This window comes from Hippocampus guttulatus, chromosome 10 (assembly GCF_054856545.1).
Source record: "Hippocampus guttulatus isolate MCC_2025c chromosome 10, RoL_Hgut_1.0, whole genome shotgun sequence".
NCBI classification, from domain to species: Eukaryota; Metazoa; Chordata; class Actinopteri; order Syngnathiformes; family Syngnathidae; genus Hippocampus; species Hippocampus guttulatus.
The window spans coordinates 2427726-2448038 of NC_141270.1; the positions used below are offsets into that span (position 1 = coordinate 2427726).

Here is a 20313-nt window from a genome sequence, read left to right on the forward strand (position 1 = left end):
GGTCCATAAAGATGGGGAAGTTCCAGGGTTGAGTGCCTTAAGGGGCAGGAAAGTGATGATATTTTTAAGAGCCTATGACTCACTGAGCCATCCATCCATTTTCTGAAACTGCTTATCCTCACGAGGGTTGCGGGCATGCTGGAACCTATCCCGGCTGTCTTCGGGCACTCGGAGGGGGTAACCCTGAACTGGATGCCAGCCAATTGCAGGGCACACATCGAAAAACAACAACCATTCACCTACCGTGCATGTTTTTGGAATGTGGGAGGCAACCCACGCAGGCACGCGGAGAGCAAGCAAACTCCACACATGAAGGCCGGAGCCGGAATCGAACCCTTGACCTCGGGACGTGCTAACCAGTCTCCCACAGCGTCGCCCATGACTCACCCCGAAAAAGTATTTTCAGTTTGAGCCATTGATGGATGGAGATTTGCTCCGTGATCCCACCTTCTGTCTCGCGGCGTCATCGTGCGTCTAAATGACTTTATTGATTCTTTTCTCATCCCTGCCACTGATGGGAAGCAGACGGCACATACTACCACCAACCGGTCGATCTCCAACGTCTTGGGGCGGCCCGTTGGCGACAACCTCGCTGGGCGTCACGGCCGCACCCAACGTCGACGATTATTTTTCAGCAAGTGACGGCCGCCCTCGGCGATTGTTCCCGGGCTAAATTTTGCTCGGGCACATCTCAGGCATGTTGCCGTGTGGGTGAATATCGAATTTGTTCCAACATATCTGGAACAGGGGACCTTTCTGTTGTTGCGTTTTAATTTTTCATCGTTCGCTATTCCCCTCTGATGCAAGGCGAAAACATTTGCTGCTGTTCCAACTTCGGATTGTTTGTCCTCTTTAAAATTTGCGGTTCTGGTTTTGACTGAATCTTTGAGTCTGTCTTTTGAACCTAATCTTTCTAATCTAACCACTCCGGTTCGTCCAGCAGAGAAACAGCAACATTGTGAGGAAGGCCTCTAAAAAGAATGCATCATATGAATCCCCCCCCCATGGGAGGATTACTGAGAAAAGCTTTCATTAGGCCCCCATTCACTGAAATGGGGTGGTCCTCTTTGTAAGCTTAAAAGACGACTGCTCTGTGAGTCGTAAGCAAATCCATCCCAGAGGAGTTAAACTCAGACAAATATCTGCTCAAATGGTCCACATAAATTAGTTAATGTTAAACCAGGCTGCTTCGGTGGCAGTGTGAACTTTCCGATGCAGCGATGTGGCCATCTTATTGACGAGGTCATGCGGGATAACGAACTGCCCGGTTATGCATGTGCCTGCGTGTTGTGTAAGGACCCAAAGCCTTGTGGCTTGCTTTGACTTCTCCTCTGATCCTCCTTGCCCCCCCCCCCCCCGCTTCACTCCATGCGGTCTGTCATTGAAGCTAAACTTAGCCTCGCTGATCACGTCTTATTCATTCCCTCGGTAAGAGCGCAGATGTTAAACTCCTTGGAATAGATCAAATTGCGGAAGGCGCACTTCTCTGCCGGATTTACAAAGTTGCCAGGAGCTCCTCCGGCATCCTTCCTCCCCGCCCCCCCGATCCACTTGAAATGATGAAGCATGGCCGATGCGTGCAGGGATCGACGCTTGCTTACGACAGCTTAACTTCTCCAATCCTCGCGCGGCGGTCAGAATGCGACAATTAAACGTGGCTCCTAAATGCACATTAATCTCATCTGCGGGGCTCAAGTCAAGGTCAAATAGCGGCGCGACAGCCGACGCTTGCTCGTGTGCTGACTTGTCTCCATCATGACTTTTCTATCGCGCTTGTCCTCATGAGGTTCGCGGGTAACCGGAGCCTGTCCCGGCGGACTTTTTGACCGTGGGCCCTGATCGCCTGTCAGTCAAAGGGCAAGTTCACACCGATGGACTATTTAGAGGCAGCGCGGGGGAAACGTGGCCCGCACGTCTGCCTCACAGTTGACACGTAACGTCAACAGGAAGTGTTTGAACGAAATGAGCAGATAGTGAAACTTGTACAAACCAAGACAACTTCCTGTCTGAGAAGGGCTGGGCGGCGTCTACTTTGCTTTTTTTCATTCTCTGGTGAGCGCATGACATCACACGGTCGCATGTACACCGACGGGTTGATGTGGTTTTCATCCCTTCGCCAGATTTATGTTCATGCTTCCTTCTTTTGATTGTCACACGGTCGTGTTTCTGTCACCGTCAAAGAGTTTACGACTTTAACTTGCATTCCAACTCGCCGTCACCTCGCCTTGCTTCCCCTTGAAGCCAAATCTGAAAATTGAATGACTTTGTTTTCATCCCCAAGCAGAAGGCGGGTCCCTCCAGCAGTGTTACCGTAAAACATTTATGTCCCCACAAGACACAATACTGGTACACAAGCACACCCCTTTCAGTCAGTGCACCAGCCTCTTCGATGCTTACTTTCACTTTTGACAATGGTGAAAACAGGATGGCTAACTCTCGACTTCTCAGGGTAAGGTCTTCATTTTTTAAAAAATTGTTTGCAATTGTGGAAATAATTGTTGTGCGCTTTCGTTTTCTGTTCTGGGGTGCCACGCCCTCACCGTCTGCACTTGTACCTGTCGCCTTCCTTGGCGTCTCATTAGATTAGCGGTGGCTTAGCATCAGAAGCCCGCTCAGCTCGGTGTTGTTTTCACTCAATACACATTAGGCAAGCGTCAGTGTTGCTTTCGTCGCCGCCTCGTTCTATTAGCCGGCTATAATGGTGCTCTCTTAATCGCTTCATAGAGAGCACGGCGGCCCAGCCAGCGGCCTTTCTGCATGACCGATCGAGGTTATGAGTCCCCAGAGATGCGGGGGCCTTACAATGAGCGACATGAAACTGCACTTTGGCGTACGTAGAGAGTTGATTTTGGGCCGAGTGGAGTTTTTATCCAGTTATTTTTTGTGGTACCTGTATATTAAGATGTACTTGTTTGCTTTTAATGTTGGAGTGCACATTTAATATTTTGATTGTTATCACGTCACAAGATGATGATGGAAAGGGAACATTTTGTTCAATGGGAAATAGAAATAGGTTTTGTACTTTGACATGAGTGCGCTAACTTACCCCACAGCTAATTGATTATCATATTAATACACAACTATTTTGATAATCGATTAATCAAAATCGATTAATCGCTTCAATACCTTGTTTAACTTAAAATTGTCCAAAACCCTCTGTATATCTAATAAACATAACCAGATTTCTGTAGTTCTTTGTGAATGCAGACTTTTTTTTTTGTGTGTGTGTGTTTTTGTCAAACCAAGGCACTTCCAAACAAACACTTACCTCAGACAAAAAACATTTTTGCAAAATTTCTGTTGGCTGTTGCAAAGCAAACCGGAAACTGAATAGTCATCAATTTATGAGTCAGGAAAATAATGACACGCTTTTGAATGAAGGGAAGTAAATGTAAAAATCCGATGTATCAGTTATTTTAAAAAAAAATCAACAGATTAATTAATAGATTATTAAACTAATCGTTAGTTGCAGCCCTAATAATGGAAGTTAACTGATGCGGCGACAAAACACTTTGCCTTGGCAATTGCTGCTGAATCAAATCAAATGTCCCGTCAGTGAAATTGATGGACAGGACAACCTTTCCATTCCCTTGGCAATATCAAATCATCGAATCTTATCACTCCTCATCGGATCAATTGTGTAGTCCCAGAAGGTGGGGGTGGCCAGGGGTTCGACAGATGGCCGACGCTCTTTCCTGCCCCACCTCCGAATGTGTGTCAACCCGTCAGAATCTCAATACTCGCAGGCGTGATCAGCGAGGTGACCCACATCAACGCAAAAGTGTTAACGTTGCGCTTCCGTGTGATGCCCCGTGCAACTTGAGAGCTTGTATGGTCAAACGCCAATTTGGACCCATGCAGCGCAAAGACGCACGCCCGTTCCTTGGGGGGGGGGGGGGGGGGGAGGGGGGAGGAAAGGCTTTGGCGGCGGCCCTGCCTCGGCATGTTGACCTGATTTCCTGTGTGGGTGGGAGTGTGTCTCTCCGCGCGTTTGCCCATGTGTGTTTATTGATGCGGATTAGGGCGGTCGGACACCTCGACGCCAGCGGCGAGATGCGACTGATTGTAGACGCGCGTGCTTGCGCAGGGGAATGTGGGACAGCACGACATCCACGGTTGACCCCCTTTCTCACCCGGATGCGGCGGAGGCATTAAATATGGATCAGATTTCCCCAATCCGCAGTTTGCCTACCGGCCAACACTGGCGCACCATCGAAACGGGCGCGATTGTGAGTGGATTGTCAATTGATGGCGCGTTAGGTGACTGTCCGCCGTTCTCCTTTGTGAACACACGATCCAACCAGATGGATCCAACATGCTCGTTCATCAACCGACACATCTCCAGCTCTCCCGCCCTTGACTTAGCCCATTCGCAAGTGTTAAAACCGCGCTGGCCTTCTTCCCGGAGTCACATTCATCCCGCAGCCTTTTTTGCCTTTTTTGTTTTTGATCCCGCGTACTGCTGCCGTGTTCGCTCAAAACACGGTAACGGATGCAGGTCAGGATTCGTCGAGTGTTTTCCGTTAGATTTTTTTTTCTCTCTCTTTATTGGGGATGTAATGGAATTGCAAAATTTAAACCTGAGTACCAACCTCCGACATATGTTTGATAGTTTTTTTTTCCATGAAGGTAAATGCATTATTGTTACATGCTGTAAATTGGGGATTTCTCGATTTTGAGACAAATCAAGGTTTTCTTATCTTATTAGCTATTCCAGAGTGAAGGAAATTTTCAATAAACAAGAAAACACAATCTTCGACGTGCGCCTTCGTCCATTGCAATCGTAGTTGCTTTTGTGTCATCCTGCACACCAACGGCAACTCAAAAAACAAAAGTCCTTGTTAGGAGTAATCAAGATCGTGTTAGTTTGTTCCAAAAATACTTATTGTATACGTATACGGTCCAAACGTTGCTCATGAAATGACTTGGCATGAGAGCAGGTGAGGTGAACGTTCTTATCAACTCTCAAGTTACCTTAGAAAGCAATCGCATGAATTCTTAATGCTCTCTCCGCGGCGAGGAGCCTTTCAAGCGCAGACACGCAACCATTCCAGTCGTCCGTCTGTTTTAAGTACGACTATATTTCTGTTTCAAGGATTTTCCTCAACATGGGATCAGCAAAGGAAGCCAGACAGATTTTTGCCAGTTAATGTGTGCTAATTGATTCCTTTTGTTTTTTTTCTTTCTGCTCTCTCCCCAGCGGTGTGTGAGTCCACGCTCCTCCATGCCTCCGTTGGCATCCGATGGAAGATAAAGTATCGACCGGCTCCGCCATGGTTTCAAGACTGCCCAAGTTTGGCGGGCGCTCGACAAGTGGCGGCGCTGGCTCCTTGACCAACGGTTCGTCTTCGCAGGATGCCAAGACGGCTCCTGCTGGCGCATGCCCGAATGGTGCCATTCGAACTTCTCCCTTTTCCTTGAAATGGAGGAGAGATGAAGGGACAGCCCCCTCCAGCCCGAGCACCCTGACCAGCCCTGGGGACGGGGGCAAGGAGAAGACAAGACAACTTCCCCCATCGGCAAAGGAAGGAAAGAGCGCCTCCCCGGGGACGCCGATAATGCGCAGGTCAGGTCCATTGGCGGTGGCGGCCTCGAGCCCCAAAGCCGCCCCGAAGCAACCCCTCAAAGTAGCTCCCAAAGACAGCATCAAGTTGGGCCAAAGCTCTCTCAACGGCGCACCGAAAGCAGACCACGGCGACACAGAGTCCCGCCCAGCACGGCCCAAGTTATCCTCAGGATCGCCGAGAAGCGACTCCCGAGACCGCCTTTCGCAGTCCAGCGAAAGCCTGAAGACCCTGGAACTGGACAAGATGGTGCGCTCAAACAGTTTCACGCACTTCAAGCAGATTCCGTCTCCCAACAGCCAGCCCATGATCCGCTCCTTCTCCTTTAACCGGGCCGTGGAACTGGCCAAACCTCTGGCCAACACTCAGCTTCGACCGCCTCGGAGTAGTTTCCTCAAACCCCCTCAACTTAGCAACGGACGCTTACGTTTAGGACTCGGCGCTCTGCGTGTTGGCCAAGGGGGGTCCGGATCTTCTGCCGGTGGCACCGGAGGCGTTCAGTACAGCCGAACAACTGCGGCTGCTTCCTCGCTACCGACGCCGGCAGCGGCTGCCTCCTCGCTACCGACGCCGGCAGCGCCCTCCGCTCCTCGAGCTCTGAAAAAGCCGCTGCTCTCCACTTGCGGTTTGAACAAGTTATTGGGGAATAGTCGCGCGTCTTTGGGCTTCAAGCAGGCGAAACCCGCACAGGCCAAGCAGCAAAAGACCATCCTTCCGGCTTGGGTTAAAGGAGCCGTCAAACCTTCATCCGTCCCTCCGTGTGGTGATGCCGAACCCGGTGGAAAGGATGAAGAAGCGGACGGTCGCAGTGGCGCTGATCAACGGATCACGGATGGAGGAGAAAAAGACAAAAGCGGCGTGCTGGGGCCAAGCTCAGATGAGGCGGTCGCTGATGGTCAGGAAGACATGTCCCTGTCTTCCGCTTCATCCCTCGGCCAAGGAAACACCAGTGAAGACTTTTTAGATGACTTGGACAGTTTGGGGGATGTTTTCAGTGACGGGGACCCTCACGACAGCAAGAAGATAAATAGCGTTCTCAACGAGACCAATGACTGGGAGCCGGCAGGTAAATCCATCAAATAAATCAGCCGAAATTATCCTTGCGTTGGACTTTGTTGTTGAGTGATATTTTATTTTATTTTTTAACATTTCATCCAGGCCATGATGAAGAAAGCCCTATGCAAGACTCCCAGGGAGCACTTGTGAAGTCGCCGGAGACAGGTGATGTCTGCCAGGCTTCATCTTTGGAGCTGTCACCCTCCAACAGCTCCGGGGGAACCTACATGTGGGACGAAGAAGGTCTCGAACCACTTTCAGGGCCTGGCACGTATCTGTGCGATCCGTACGACGACTCCGAGCTCAACAGCATGGTGAGTCCCGTCGCGCCGTCGCTTACATGAACACGAGCTGCAATCAGCCTTTAAATCGCCTTCCTTTGGCACAGTTACTGTCAGAGCTGAAGACAATAAAAGTAAGAATAAGCATTTCCTGTCACCGGTCCCTAATTCCAATGAGCCGATCACTTTCCTGTTGGCAATGCTCGTGCCAGATTTTATTGCCTACTTAAAAAAAAAAAAAATGCCGCCACCCATTCACCTCCTACCTCATTAGGCAAAGAGGTTATCCCGGATAGGAATGCTGTCCCAGCCGCGGCTTTAATAGCATTTCCAGCCTTTGGGTTCTCTGTGTGTTCACGTACCATGGCACCTGACCGTGGGAACACTTAAAGAGCTTTTCGGAAAAACAGATTAGAAATTGTATAATAAGATATGTCTTTTAAGTGCTTAGAACATGTGATAGGGACATTCAACTTGATCAAAGAGACAAAGAAAAGGAGCGGGGGTGGGGGGGTTGGGTGTCTTTAACACGGGCTGGAGAGCACATCCGTCCGTGAATGAGGCTCGTTGAAAGTACAAATCTGTAATCAAATGATCTTTGGAGTTTTTATTCCGTGCGGTCGTTATTTCAAACTCATTTCCGGATGGATTTCTGGCACTATGTCAATTTAAAAACATTTGGGGGAAGAAATTGGGGCACCTTCAGTTGTTGTACTGTACGCCATTTTTGTTCATGTTCCTGAGAGAATGGAAAAAATAGTTTGGAGGAATGCGCGATACTGCTCTCAGCATAACATCACATGCGGCAACTATGCATATCCGATTAAAAGTCTTTACTTTGTCCTAAGGACATGGTATCGTATCACATTAGTGCCGCTGCTAACATGCGCTTGACTTGGGTTTTCAACATTGCTGTTAGTCGTTTCTTTTAAATGCATTTTCAGAATTTTGGCGTCCCCCTTTAACCGAATAATAATGATAATAATGATATACAGAGCATTGTGGTGTTGCTGATACAGGAATAGAACTTGATAGATGGTACAAAATCGAACGATTTATTACGTATTCGGATGATTTTTTTTTTTGGGAGGGACTGTAATGGGTTAAAAATTTCATACACTGCAGTAATATGCTCAGTCCACTTGGTGGCGATGTGCCTCCATAACACACCTTTAAAAGTGTCTGCCTGCACTTTAAATTGCTCTTTTTTTTTGGTGAGCCAGTCATGTGTTGGCTGTATTTGACTCTCTCTGCATTCAAATGGCGGTGTGCAAAATCACTGTGTGGGCAACCCGGGGCTTGATAACATTTCCATGACACACCATGCGCAGAGGTGCACATTTTAGAATGCATAGATTATTGTTTGCGGATTAAAATGTTTTTTTTCATACTGCAGTTGGCAAAGGTATTTAGTTTTACTGCTGCTTTCGTCACAGCTGTGCATGGTTCTGGACATGTGAAATGTTTTTATCTTTTTGCCTTAACAGCACTGTAAAAGTTACTAAAGGATGAGGATTATTTTCCTTCCCACAAACAACATGACTGATATTTTTCTTTCCATCTATTTCATGTATCAATATCTAAAATTACAATCTCCCAGGAATTGTTTTTTTCTTGGTTGACGATTAATCAATTAATGTTGGCACCTCTACCAATGTTTTGGAAACGAGCTTGATCGACACTTTTGAGGCTTCTTATGACAGCGATCAACAGAGTGGCTGCCTTTCCAGCAGCTCCTATATTTTGTTGTTCTACTTCTTCCTTTCCTAACTTTGCTGCTGTGAATTGGGAATTTCTCCATTGCGAGACTAATAAAGGTTTTCGTATTTTCGTCATTAATTAAACTGATACACGTAGCTCCTCAACTCACTCCAACATAGTTCCTCATCACCAAGATGCCACAAAATGGCGCCACAGCAATATCTACACCGTCAGAAAAAAAAAAATGGAAGTACGTGGGGCAACACCCTTGCAACGTTTTTTATTTCTTTCTGTTTGTGATTCCCAGGATATCCTGAACAATCTGCACAGCCCAGGGGTGGAAGAGGCGGATGACGATGACCTCATGCTGGATGTGGATCTCCCAGAGGATGGTTTGCATGGTGAGCGCACACGCTTCGTTGTCCTGGAACAGAACAACATCCAGTAAAGTCAGTGGCAAACTAGTTACGGGGGTGGCGAAAAAGTTTACTCGCTTTCTATTTCCAGCAATATGCTTTCGCGCCTTATTGCGGGTGGATCAAATCCCTGCGCGGCTGTGCAACATCTGTCGGAATGGTCTCGCCGTCTATTGTGATGGGTACACGCTTGCCGAAGAGTTATTTATAGGTTATTTATCGCGCTGGAAATGACAGCTCGGCAGCAAAACCTGCACTGAAGAGGATGTCGCCAGCTGTCTGGAGCAAACCGATAAAACACGCACATCCAAGCGCCTTAAATATTGAGATGCGGCGGCAGACCGTTTAATTGCCTTGACAGTAGTAATAAAGTGATTAGTTGGACGGCTCATTGTCCCCACTTCCCATTCCCGCTCGACTGCTGTGACATCAGCGCCGTTGTAGCCTTTTGTTGTCGTTTTCTTTATCGCTCATCAAATTCCAGCCTCTTGATCCTGGCGTGAAAAGGCTTAATTGCATGCGCTCGAGGCAATCAGGTCGTGGCGATTGTGCCGGCAGCTGTATTATCGCCTTTATCGGTTGGTGTGTCACGAGAGAATGGAAGTGAGGGGGCGCAGAGACGTTGACCTCGCGCCGTCGTGAATTATAATGACTTCTGCAACGACGATTCACTCCTGTCAGCGGCGACGCAAACTCAGGTCGGGCCACTCCTGCCTGGCTTGTTTATCGCGCGAGCTAATGTCAGATGTCTCCCGCGAAACCAGAATCGAACGCACGGAGGTCATGTATGTGTCTCTGGAATATTACAGGTTTCATACTATAAATGGAAAAATAATTGTTTTACATGATATTGACTGGTAAATGACTAACAATTTGGTCAACAAAGTTCTTTCAAAGTTCAGTTGACTTTATTTGAGGAGCAACTTTCTAATTTTTAAGGAGCATATTTTTTATTTCCAGGGACCTGAAGCAAGGGTTTTATTTAACAATAAAAATAGGAAAATAGTACAAATGAGCAATTGTTTTTCTTTTTGTATAATCCACAGTTTTTATTTTTCAACTTGGCATTGTACGGTATATGCAGCAAACTATTTTGTGAGCAATGCTACATTAATTTAAAAAAATAAAAGGTTGGCTGTAATGTACTTTAATTTGAGAACATTTAATTTATTGTGCCGACCTCAAAAAGTAAAATCAAAAAAATAAATATTTGTTATTAGATATATATATCCTTTTAATATATTTTATATGACCTTACAAAGTATTATTAATATTAATATACTTTTAACCTTCTCGACCACTTCTTGCTGCAATTTTCAGTTTGATTCCATTTTTGTTTTGCCGTTACTGGTCTCGGTTGCATTGCCAAAATGCCCCCAAAAGTGCATCAACCGCAACCCGAACAGGAAGTGAACGGTCTCATGTGCCCGAGTTTTTTTATGGCGCTGCTGCAATTCGGAGACGGCTTCACTCCGCAGTCACACGTCACCGTTAAGATTGTAAACAGTCCAAGGCAGGCCAAGGGAATGTTCACTCCAGAAGAATGTGACTGACGTGCCGTTCCCCCTCCGTGCTCCCTTTTTGGGAAGTGTCCATATTTATAGCCCCCGCGTATCGGGCCAAGTACAAGAAAAGAGGCACAGTGAAAGTGAGATCACAAGGACGGCCCTGAAAGCAGGGGTCGGGAAGGCGGTTTTGTTTTGCCTACAGAGCCTCCGCAGGCCCTCCCCTAGCTCTGGCCTTGGTTTCCTCCCTCCAAGAGACACCCTGACTCTGCCACATAACAGGAAGAAGGCGAAAGGGAAAACTAGGGGGTCAAATCAGAAGCGGATGACCGGCCGGCGCGGGGCAATTTCTTTCAACCCAGCTGTCGGGGCTTGCGGAGGCCCCCGGAGTTTCCCCTAAACCTGGACTCAAAAGCTCCTTGGGAGTTCCCTGAAAAACAAGCCTGACACCACAGACATGGCCAGGCAGGGTGGACTCAGGATTTCTGCCTCAACGACTGGACCAGGTGGACGTTTCTTTCCATGCTCTATTTGAGGCACTCTCCTAGCTGGAATATGTTGTCATTTTTTTTTTTTTAATGACTTTGGACTCTGTCAGGTTCCCGGAATGAACGCTTGAGTATGAAACAGGCTGCCTGCTTCTGTGTTGCGTGGTGACACTTTTGGTAAAGTATTGTCAGCAGCAGCATTTCCACCCTGCCATTATTCTTCTTATTTTTTGTTTGTGTGTGTGTGTGCGCGCGTGGTTGTTTCTCGCTGTCTCCTTCCCTTTGCTGTGGGCCTCGCTTCTCAGGAAAGGGAGGTCAGCCTCTATTATTTGTCAGATTTTCCCTTAGCCGTGGCTCATTTCTTTGCTCTGTTCTTCCGAGAGTCTCCAAAGTCTCACTCTCCTTTTTTACATCCTTGGAAATGAAATTGCTCGTCACAGATTTTTATTTATTTTTTCTATTTGTTTGTTTGCGTGTTTGCATAGCGAAGAGGGAGATGGAAAAGATCAAGATGTGCGTGCCGATATTTTAGAGCGTTTGAAATGTGTACAGGCGCATTCATCGCCAGAAAATATGATAGTTTGTTTTTATGTGTGAGCCCGCCTGAAAAACATTTTCTTACCTTCATGTTTTCCATGTCACACATCTCATCTCTCACGACAAATTCAACTCATTTGCAACAAGCTTTGAAGGCAGACACCATTTTCTGCACAGACCGATAGCCTCGCCGTGCCTCAACATATTCTTACCTTTTGTCGTAGACTTTGACAGGATGTCCAACGGTGTAAGCGGGCCCCGTCGACAGGGACAGCGCCGCCGACACCACCGCTGGAATGGAGCCGACCACTTCCCCAACGACGGCAGGTTCGTGAGCCATTTGCTTCCCTTCACGAAAAGGCAAAGGTTTGTGGTTTGACGTGATGGTTTAACACTGATCTGGATTGCGGTCTTACAACAAGGTGTGGCGGTAGGGCTGCTTGAAACAATCAATTAACTTAAATGATTTGATGACAAGAAAAAAACAATGAAAGCAATATCATTGTGAGTGATCACTTTTCCAACTTTTAAAGACACGCGCACACAACGTCACAGATGTTACAGTGTGGAATGTGAGGATCGCGAAACCAGTTGGACAACGGCTCACATTCATACTGCAAAAATCAATTGGTAATCGACGGTATGCTTTTTGGAATAATTGATTCTCATGATATTTAATAGCTGCAGCGATATGCGTCGGCAACCTTGCATCACAATCGCGAGACAGAGCCAAAATAGCCAATAACAGCAAATTGTGCCTTTTGACGGGATGATTAGTTTTTTTTTTTTTTGGCTATCCGTTTGACAATTAAAAAAAAAATCTAAATATTACCTACTAAGCTGAACCTTTTTGAACTACAACATAACTGCCAAGGTCAACAACAATCAGATCTGGGATGCAGTTCTCATTTTACGATTTCCTCTGATGGAAATGAACGATTGCAAGGTTCAACGGTCATTATTTTCAAATCTTAATTTCAGGACACCTCAAGAGCTTCCATTGTGCTTTACACGAACGGACGGTTTTGTCTCTCAGGGCACCGTTTTTCCATCACTACGACAGCCTCAAGTCTTCAAGGATGTCTTTACCGGCCGCCCCCTCGGAAGCGAGGCGACAGGGCCGCGCGCCCGCCCCCGTGCCCGATGAGCTGTCGCTGGAGCACATGAGCCAAGACTGCACCTTGGTCAAGAACCAGCTGCTCAGGCTGAAAAACCTACTGCAGGTCCGACTCTCATGATTAGATCCTCCCGACCGGTTTGGCTTTCGAACGTGTGCCTCGCACCTTCCTTTTTTTTTGCTGGCAGGCGCTTAAGTCTGAATGTGAGGAAATCAATTACAGAGTCCGTCGGTCTCAGTCGCGGGAATGAGAGGATGGCTGACAGCAGATCAAAGGATGCTGGAAATGAATTCTGTTGTTGCTGAATGAATACTCTCACTGGCCACTTTATTACCCCCACCCTGCTTGGTGGCACGCATTTTATTTTAGTGCTGGAAGGATTTGGTCCATGTTAAAATGAGAGCGTCACTTAGTTATTGCACATTTTTCTGCTGGAATGGAATCTGCTACTGCACTACGTTCCAGTTGTGCTCGATTGGCCTTCACTTTGGTGAATACAGAAGCCGGTGCGGGCGGTGGGGGCGGGGGGGGGGGGGGGAGGGGGAAATCATGCTTTAGGTGGCCATTCGTGTCGTCTTAAAGTCGGTTGCGGTATTCAAAGGATGCTCGGTTGGCAGCAAGCCGCTCAAAGCGTGCCAAGGACATATCGGACGCACCGTTTAGTCCAACGCCGTTGATACAGGATCCATTTTAATGTTCTTCATGCTAAATTCTGACCCTACCGTTTGAATGACTCACCAAATCAGGAATGTTTTTGTCTCCTCTGAGTGTAGCCTCAAGTGGATCGTTTCTCTTTTGCTGAAAATACAAAAACATCATCTGGAACTTTTGTCAAGTATTTAGGTGATTCTAAGGCAGCGTATATGCGAGATGATTTTTAACTCCACGGATTTTTGACAATGTCATAAACAAGGAAAAACACCTTCATCACTTCTCTCAATCAGCCATTTGCTGACTGCAATCAGAAGGGGAGGAAAGAAAAATTCTGCCTCATCATCGGTATGCGTGTCCCCCGTTTCAGATGAATGCATGTTAATAAATTGGCTTGTCGGCGCACACATACAAGACCAACCTCTGAACTACCTTTTGGCAAAAAAGAAAAAAAAATACAAAGGCATGCCTGGATTTTTTCAGGCAGCCGGCTGACATTTATGCTTCCTTATGAAATAAATGTGTTGACTATACTCGGAGATTGCGCCGCAGGTGCGTGCCACCGATGCCTGGCAGTCCAAGGCCGGCAGGGGTGAATGTGTGGAGGAGGAAAATGATTCCACCTCACAACATTGCTCTTGAGGCGTGCCCTACGGCTACTGTCATTGATCGGTCTCACCGTGTACTTTCTGCATTTCTCTGTGTACGTGTGTGTTTTGCAGCTCGAGGATCCGGACTCGCCAGCAGATGTTGCGGGCGAGATTGGAAGCAAGACCAATACTGTATCCCAGGTAAGAAAAACATGATTTTATCTTATTTCCCCTCCTGTAGAAGTGCTATATAACTGCATATGTGCGCGCGTGCGTGTGCGTGCGTGTCTGCAGTTTGAGGAGCTGCTGAAGGAGGTGCACATGCTCCGAGAAGAACTTCGGAGTCGAGACAAGACCATTGTTCAGCTCACTCTGCAGTGTCAGCAGCTGCAGCAGCATCAGCGGGAACAAGTGGTAAAAAAAAAAAAAAAGGCTCTTTGTGGCTGCAACATTCTTTGCCAACATTCATTCCCTGGAAATGCTCACTTTTTTTGCGGGGCTGTTTGTCCATACAAGTGGAAAATGCTCACAAGCCCCCCCCCCCCAAAAAAAACGTTCAATATTAATTTTGGGCCAGGCAAATTTTTTTTGTGCATACCGTCAGAGCACTGAGTTGGAAAGTAGTGCAGTCATTGGTGTCAAGAAAGTTCTTTGAAGTCATAAGAGACAGCCGTTTTTGTTGGGGAGGGGAGGAGCTAAATTTGGCCTGGGTTGTTAGCGGACGTAATGGAGAGTGTCACAGTCAAACTCATCTTATTATTGTAAGATGAGTTTGAAGTGATTTAAGACTGTTTCAGGGTCATAGTTTGTGTTATACTTTAAGGTTTAAATTGTTAACGTTTTGAGGGGGTGTCAAGCGCTCGTAGTTGATCACAGTCTTACCGTCGTTAGATTTCACTTCACGGAAATGATTTTATTTCATTTTGTTTTGTACATTTGTATTTTTTTTTAAAAAAGTTGATATTTAAAAAAAAAAAAAGTTCAAACTTTCAACTTGCACACTGAACTTTAAAGAGAGACTCTCCTCCGTCTGAATGTAATCACGACACGCTGTGAACGATGCAAAAGACAGAGGCGGATGGTGCAAATCTCCACTGATAAAATCAGGAAGCACTGCGCCAGCCTTCATCGCCGGTGGGCGTTCGGGACCGCAAGCACGCCGCCGCGAGTTATCTGGCCCCCACCGCTGGCTACCAATAACCTCTGTTCCGTTTGCTTTTAGCTTACTCCATCTCCATCCTAACGCTCATTAGTGTCTTGAAGAGACTTCCTTGTTAGCCAAACAACAGTATGTCCGCCTGACATATTAAAATCCGCGGCCGCGTTCACAAATACCAAAATGTCAACGCCAGGCCTCCCTCGCCGCCTCATGCGAGCCTTCCCAATTAGAGCGAGCACCTCCCCAGCTGGTTCTCCAGTCCCGCGCAATATTGCTGCGCCCTCACCCTCAACAGAGCAGATAGGAGAGAGAGGAATGGCATTCGCGCATATGGAAGCTGACAGAGTGAGTTAAAAGTCAAATTGGACTGTGCAGAATTCAGATTATTTTGGCGTCTGCATCAGGTGAGAGCCTTGAAATCTATATTTTGGACTGAGCTATTTAAAATTGACTGCCATCCCATTTTGACCGAGTAGCTTGTCATGAGTCCTTGACAGTGCAGTTGGCATAAAGAATCAAAGGACAAAAATGAAACAAATTTGGATTCCAACTGCTCTCCTAGTGTGTGGGGATGACGAAATCGCAAGTGTCCTTGCCTCGAACAAAAATCTCCCGCAGTACCGGGACTAACCTGTGAGAGGCTCCATCCAGACAGTTGGAAAATACACAGAAGAAAGGGTAGTCGTGGCGGAACGAGCACAAGTTACTTCAACTGTTACCTTATCCGATAACCACGTGTACATCGTGGTTACAACCTCTTTTATTCGTCCTTTTTTATTGTGGTGATGTTTGTTGTTCTATTTGCGTCCGGCAATGGCAGGAGCTTCAGCAAGCTTCTTAATTGGCATTTGGTGTTGACCACACACACACACACACACACACACACACACACACACACACACACACACACACACACACACACACACACACACACACACACACACACACACGTCACGATTTGCGATTATAAATATTGAACGGGGTTTTAACATTTACAATTGTCAACTGGAGCAGATCGTCGAGGACAAATCACAACAGCACAGCCCACCCCGCAGGACAGGATAACCTTTCAGAGACGACTCACCATCTGACTTTTGTTGACTCTGATTGGAAATGATGGAAAAGCTCAAATTTGTATCACAAAGTTGCTCTCTTTTTTTTTTCTTTTCCAAAGCAGAGCTGTCGAGTTGGCAGCTTTGCCCCGCAAGCTGTGAGATTTAACACTAAACTCTTTTGAGCCCCCGCTACAAAAAATGATTTGTTAGTCGGAAGTCGATTAATAAGCTGCAGTTGGGCTTTAACAAATAAGAACAACAACTAATAATAAACGGGCATGGGTTGAGGACAAATACTGTATGTGAGCAAACTATTGGCACTCCATGAAACTGATGACAGGGCTCTCATCTTCCTCAAGTTTGTCATTTTTCCTGCTCGTCTGTTCGGCTCCAAGCAGCAGGTTCATGTTTTGACGTCGTAGCTGTGAAGACGTCTTGTCGTGTGCGTATTCGGCCGCTGTGTTTTCACGTCACAATGCATGCATTTGACCTCAGCTTGGCAAGTGAGTGCTTTAGAAAAGTAGCGCACAGCACAGCCAAAAAGGATATCGGATAAAGCCATTTCAAGCTCTACATTATTGAATAGACGAGTTTAGGTCAGCTTCATTGCACACCCGGGTTGTTAAAACACAAAAAGACGCTCGGCTGCTTCCACTAGATTTTCGTTCGTCCTCTTAAAGATGATTGTTTACCTCCTGAGTCGCGCAAGGCAATTATGGCTGAGCTTGTTATTCAATATATTGTATTTCTACACATTCATGTCAGAACCTGGCAAAAGTTCCCATCGTTCACCCTGGCCTTTTTTTCAGCTGGCCCGAGAACGTCAGGTGCGGTGCCGGTGTCAGCAGCAGAGGGCGCCCTCGCTACTTCGACAGCCGGCGGACAAGCTACCGCCACGCCCCTGTGACAAGGCCACCCAGACCCACTGGAGACCCCCCAGTCACGCTGTGAGTCCACATAACCACACTCAGGTGCACACCTTTAATATTATTCTTGATTTCTTTTTTTCTCGTAAATGTGCACCACTTACCGGTACAACGCAAACAGGCACATCATCAGATGCTGGTGGTTATTCTCATCTCGTCACGCTGAGTTAGTCATCAACTTGGTTTTTGGCGCACGCCCAAAACTCTGACCTCCCAGCGGAAGACGCTTTATGAGCTTGTCAGCCGACTCGTCACTCGGCCTCACACTTTAATAGCCGGGGCGAGCTGCGAGGCCGCTGTTTGTGTGGAATAAATATGGAGGAGATGAATGAGCGAAAGAGGCAGACAGGAAGATAAGCAGAGAAACCACCTGGATTGATCGATGAGGATCTTTACATCCTGTGCTGTAGTGATGTACTCGTGATAATTGATGAAAAGCTGACATATATCAAGGGAGCAAGACTAGAACTTGCAGTCTAAAGACAAGATCACTTTGTCTAAAGGGATCTTGTCAAGGAGCAAATGCTAATATGCTAACAGATTGTATGTATGCTAAATAAATTTCAAGATGAGCTACTTTTTTTCCACCAAGAAAAAGGCCTGTGAAAAATCTGAGAGCATGATGAGTCACCCAGAAAAGGCATTTTACCCAACGGAAGGATAACGATGGGGAAAAAAAAAAAGATTCCAAGAGGGTCTTTGCAGTGCCTGCTGCTCGGGCTCGAATAAACTGGAGTGGTTGAGCTCCCTGAGTACACCAAAGGTCCCCCGCCATGCACGACAGCATGTGGTTTTACTGTTGCCGGGGCAACCAGCAAAGCCGGCCCACTTTTTTCTCAATGGGGATCTTGATGATTTTCAGTGGTGTTAACAAAAAAGTTTGGACTTCAAGTCATGGTGGAAGTCCACATGTCCAAAAGAATGTTTCAGATTTTCCACATTGTGTGGATTTTTTGTTGTTGTCGTTTTGGAAGATGGGTAGGATTTGAAATGGATTGCACACATGGCAACGCTTTCAAGTATGTGTCAATGACGCTGTGGTGACAGCCAAGAGCTTTGCAATGCATCTTTTTCGGTGTCCTGAATTGACTCACGCTGAATAATTCTTGACTTTGGGGTACTGGATATCTGAAATTCTTTTTTTTTTTGGACTCAAAAGATGCCAACTTTTTTTTTCAGCCTCACACTTCAAACATAGGGCCAAGTGCACTTTGTGTTGATTTTTCTCTGCTGACATTTAAAGTGCCGCCATATCAAGTTGCTGGAGTGGCCCGGTGCCTTCCGGTGGTGTTCTTGAGTGCTAAGCGGAATTGGATTAGCTAAGGAACATTGTCATGGCAAAGGTCAGCATCTTGTAATGATTTTTTTTACCACCACGATGTTGATGTTTGGCGCTATATTAAAATGCCGGGAGGTTGCATGCTTTCCCTGTGCTTGTGTGAGTTTTCCCATTTTTTCCCTATTTTTACCCCCAAATTAAGCCATTTGAGAGAGAAAAAAAAGTCATTTGAACCATGCAGTGAAAAACTAGCCTCAATTGTCGCTAAGGTGTGAATGTGAGTGTGAAATGTTGTTTGTCTAAATGTGCACTGTGATTGACTGGCTGTCAGTCCAGGGTGTGCCCTGCCTCTTTGCTGAAGTTAGCTGGGATAAACTCCAGGACACCTCCAACCCTAATGATGACTAACGAAAAGAAAAATAAAATACATTCAAGTTATTTATGAGCAATTTCTTTATTTCCTCCAGATTTTACCAACAAATCCGCATAAAAACCATTCCTATCTGCCTACGTTCTAATTTTCCGTCCAAATTTCGGTCGTGTACAAAGACGCGTGACGTTTGCAGGACAAACGACGGTAAGGGTTGTCACAGCGGCATGGGCTCATACGGACGCGCTAACTGCCACTTAAATGTCAATTGTAGAGGGAGGGGGAAAAAATAAAAGCAACCCAATATTCTTGAATGGCTCCCAGAGGCAATCACGAGCGGGGGGGGGGGGGGGGGGGGTGTTCTCTGCTTACTCAGACGCTCAGCAAACAAAACGGGAGTCTGATGTGATTTCAGTAATTTGGGATGCAGCGCATTATGCGTGCGTCTAAATATAGTGTGTACGCCAACGAGACACTTCCAATGAGGTGCACTTTTGTAATGTAATGAGTTCCGATGCAAGAGCTGGATACAAAGATTCCGCCTTTGCAAAGATCTTAATGCAGGATTTTTACTGTCACCGTCGGAGAGGTGTTCGTTCATTCGCCATACGCTCATTATTTCGCTTGTGCAACCACACTGCATCGACGGAGACGTGCTTGTGACATTGTGGCTTCCGTTTTTTAAAAAATCTTTTCCACTGTATTTAATCGCAATGTATAGCTAAATGTACCTAATGTTGTGGCCAGTGAAGCTATAATTTATACAGAACAGCCATCACTATGTCTGATTTAGCAACTTGTGATGCTTACGCGGACCATATCTCCATAGTGGCCTCTGCTCTAGTAGACCCCTCACCTTCATTAAATATGGTATTTGTGTCTGAAAAGGAATGGTTTATAAGTTAAGAAAATTTGTAAAATAAAATAAAGTAAAATTGCCCTTGTTTTGACATTTGACATCAGAGCAATGCTAAGTATTCATTCTGGCCCTTTTGTAATTATAATTATCATACACTAATGTAACAGAGACTACAATGAGTAAATGCAAATGATTAGAATAATATGTAAATGAATACCGCACTGTTATATTTTATATGAATTCACTGCTAAAAAGACAAACTCCAAAAAATGTCCACTACTCTTTGCCCTTAGCTAAATAAAAGCCCCTGATCGACAGTGTTTGACAAACTGTATTGTGTGTGTGTCGCCGTCACTTTCTTTTAGCGATTATACCAAACTCACAATTGAACAAAGGCAACACCGCAGGCGGCCTCGGATTCATCTGAAAACGTCCTCCCCTCACACATCTCTTGCGTTCTTTTCATCCTACTTCTTCACTTCTTCTGATCTCTCAATGAGCTTGATGTCGCGATGACACCCGCGCCCAGAAAATGAGAGTCGGGGTTGGGCGAACGGAGTTGAAACGAGTTAGTGATTAGTGGGAAGCTGAGGAGGAGGATGTTGAAAGAACCCCTCTGAAATCTTTGCCATGACTCATTCGCCAGCACTCACACGGTGACACACACACACACACACACATTCACAGAGGAAGGGGTTGCCGTCCCCCCAAATTCCTGATGTGATGTAAGATCACAGTCGAACTCTCCCCGTCTTTGC

The 20313-nt window shown here is 46.3% G+C and overlaps 1 protein-coding gene across 5 annotated transcripts in view; it reads left to right on the forward strand.

The window, feature by feature from the left end:
* ccser2a (coiled-coil serine-rich protein 2a) overlaps nt 1-20313 on the forward strand; it is a 57360-nt gene that overhangs the window by 1701 nt on the left and 35346 nt on the right. For 3 of the 5 annotated variants that reach the window (XR_015102054.1, XM_086122095.1, XM_086122096.1), the window contains exons 2-9: nt 5201-6630; nt 6723-6934; nt 8910-9003; nt 11773-11875; nt 12585-12771; nt 14040-14108; nt 14202-14321; nt 16931-17092. Coding sequence is in view for 4 of the 5 variants with exons in the window: in XM_086122095.1 (XP_085978221.1) it covers nt 5244-6630; nt 6723-6934; nt 8910-9003; nt 11773-11875; nt 12585-12771; nt 14040-14108; nt 14202-14321; nt 16931-17092 (2334 nt within the window). In the remaining variant the exon portion in view is untranslated. The remainder of the gene's footprint in view (nt 1-5200; nt 6631-6722; nt 6935-8909; nt 9004-11772; nt 11876-12584; nt 12772-14039; nt 14109-14201; nt 14322-16930; nt 17093-20313) is intronic. The other 2 variants (XM_086122097.1, XM_086122098.1) reach the window with 1 other exon arrangement.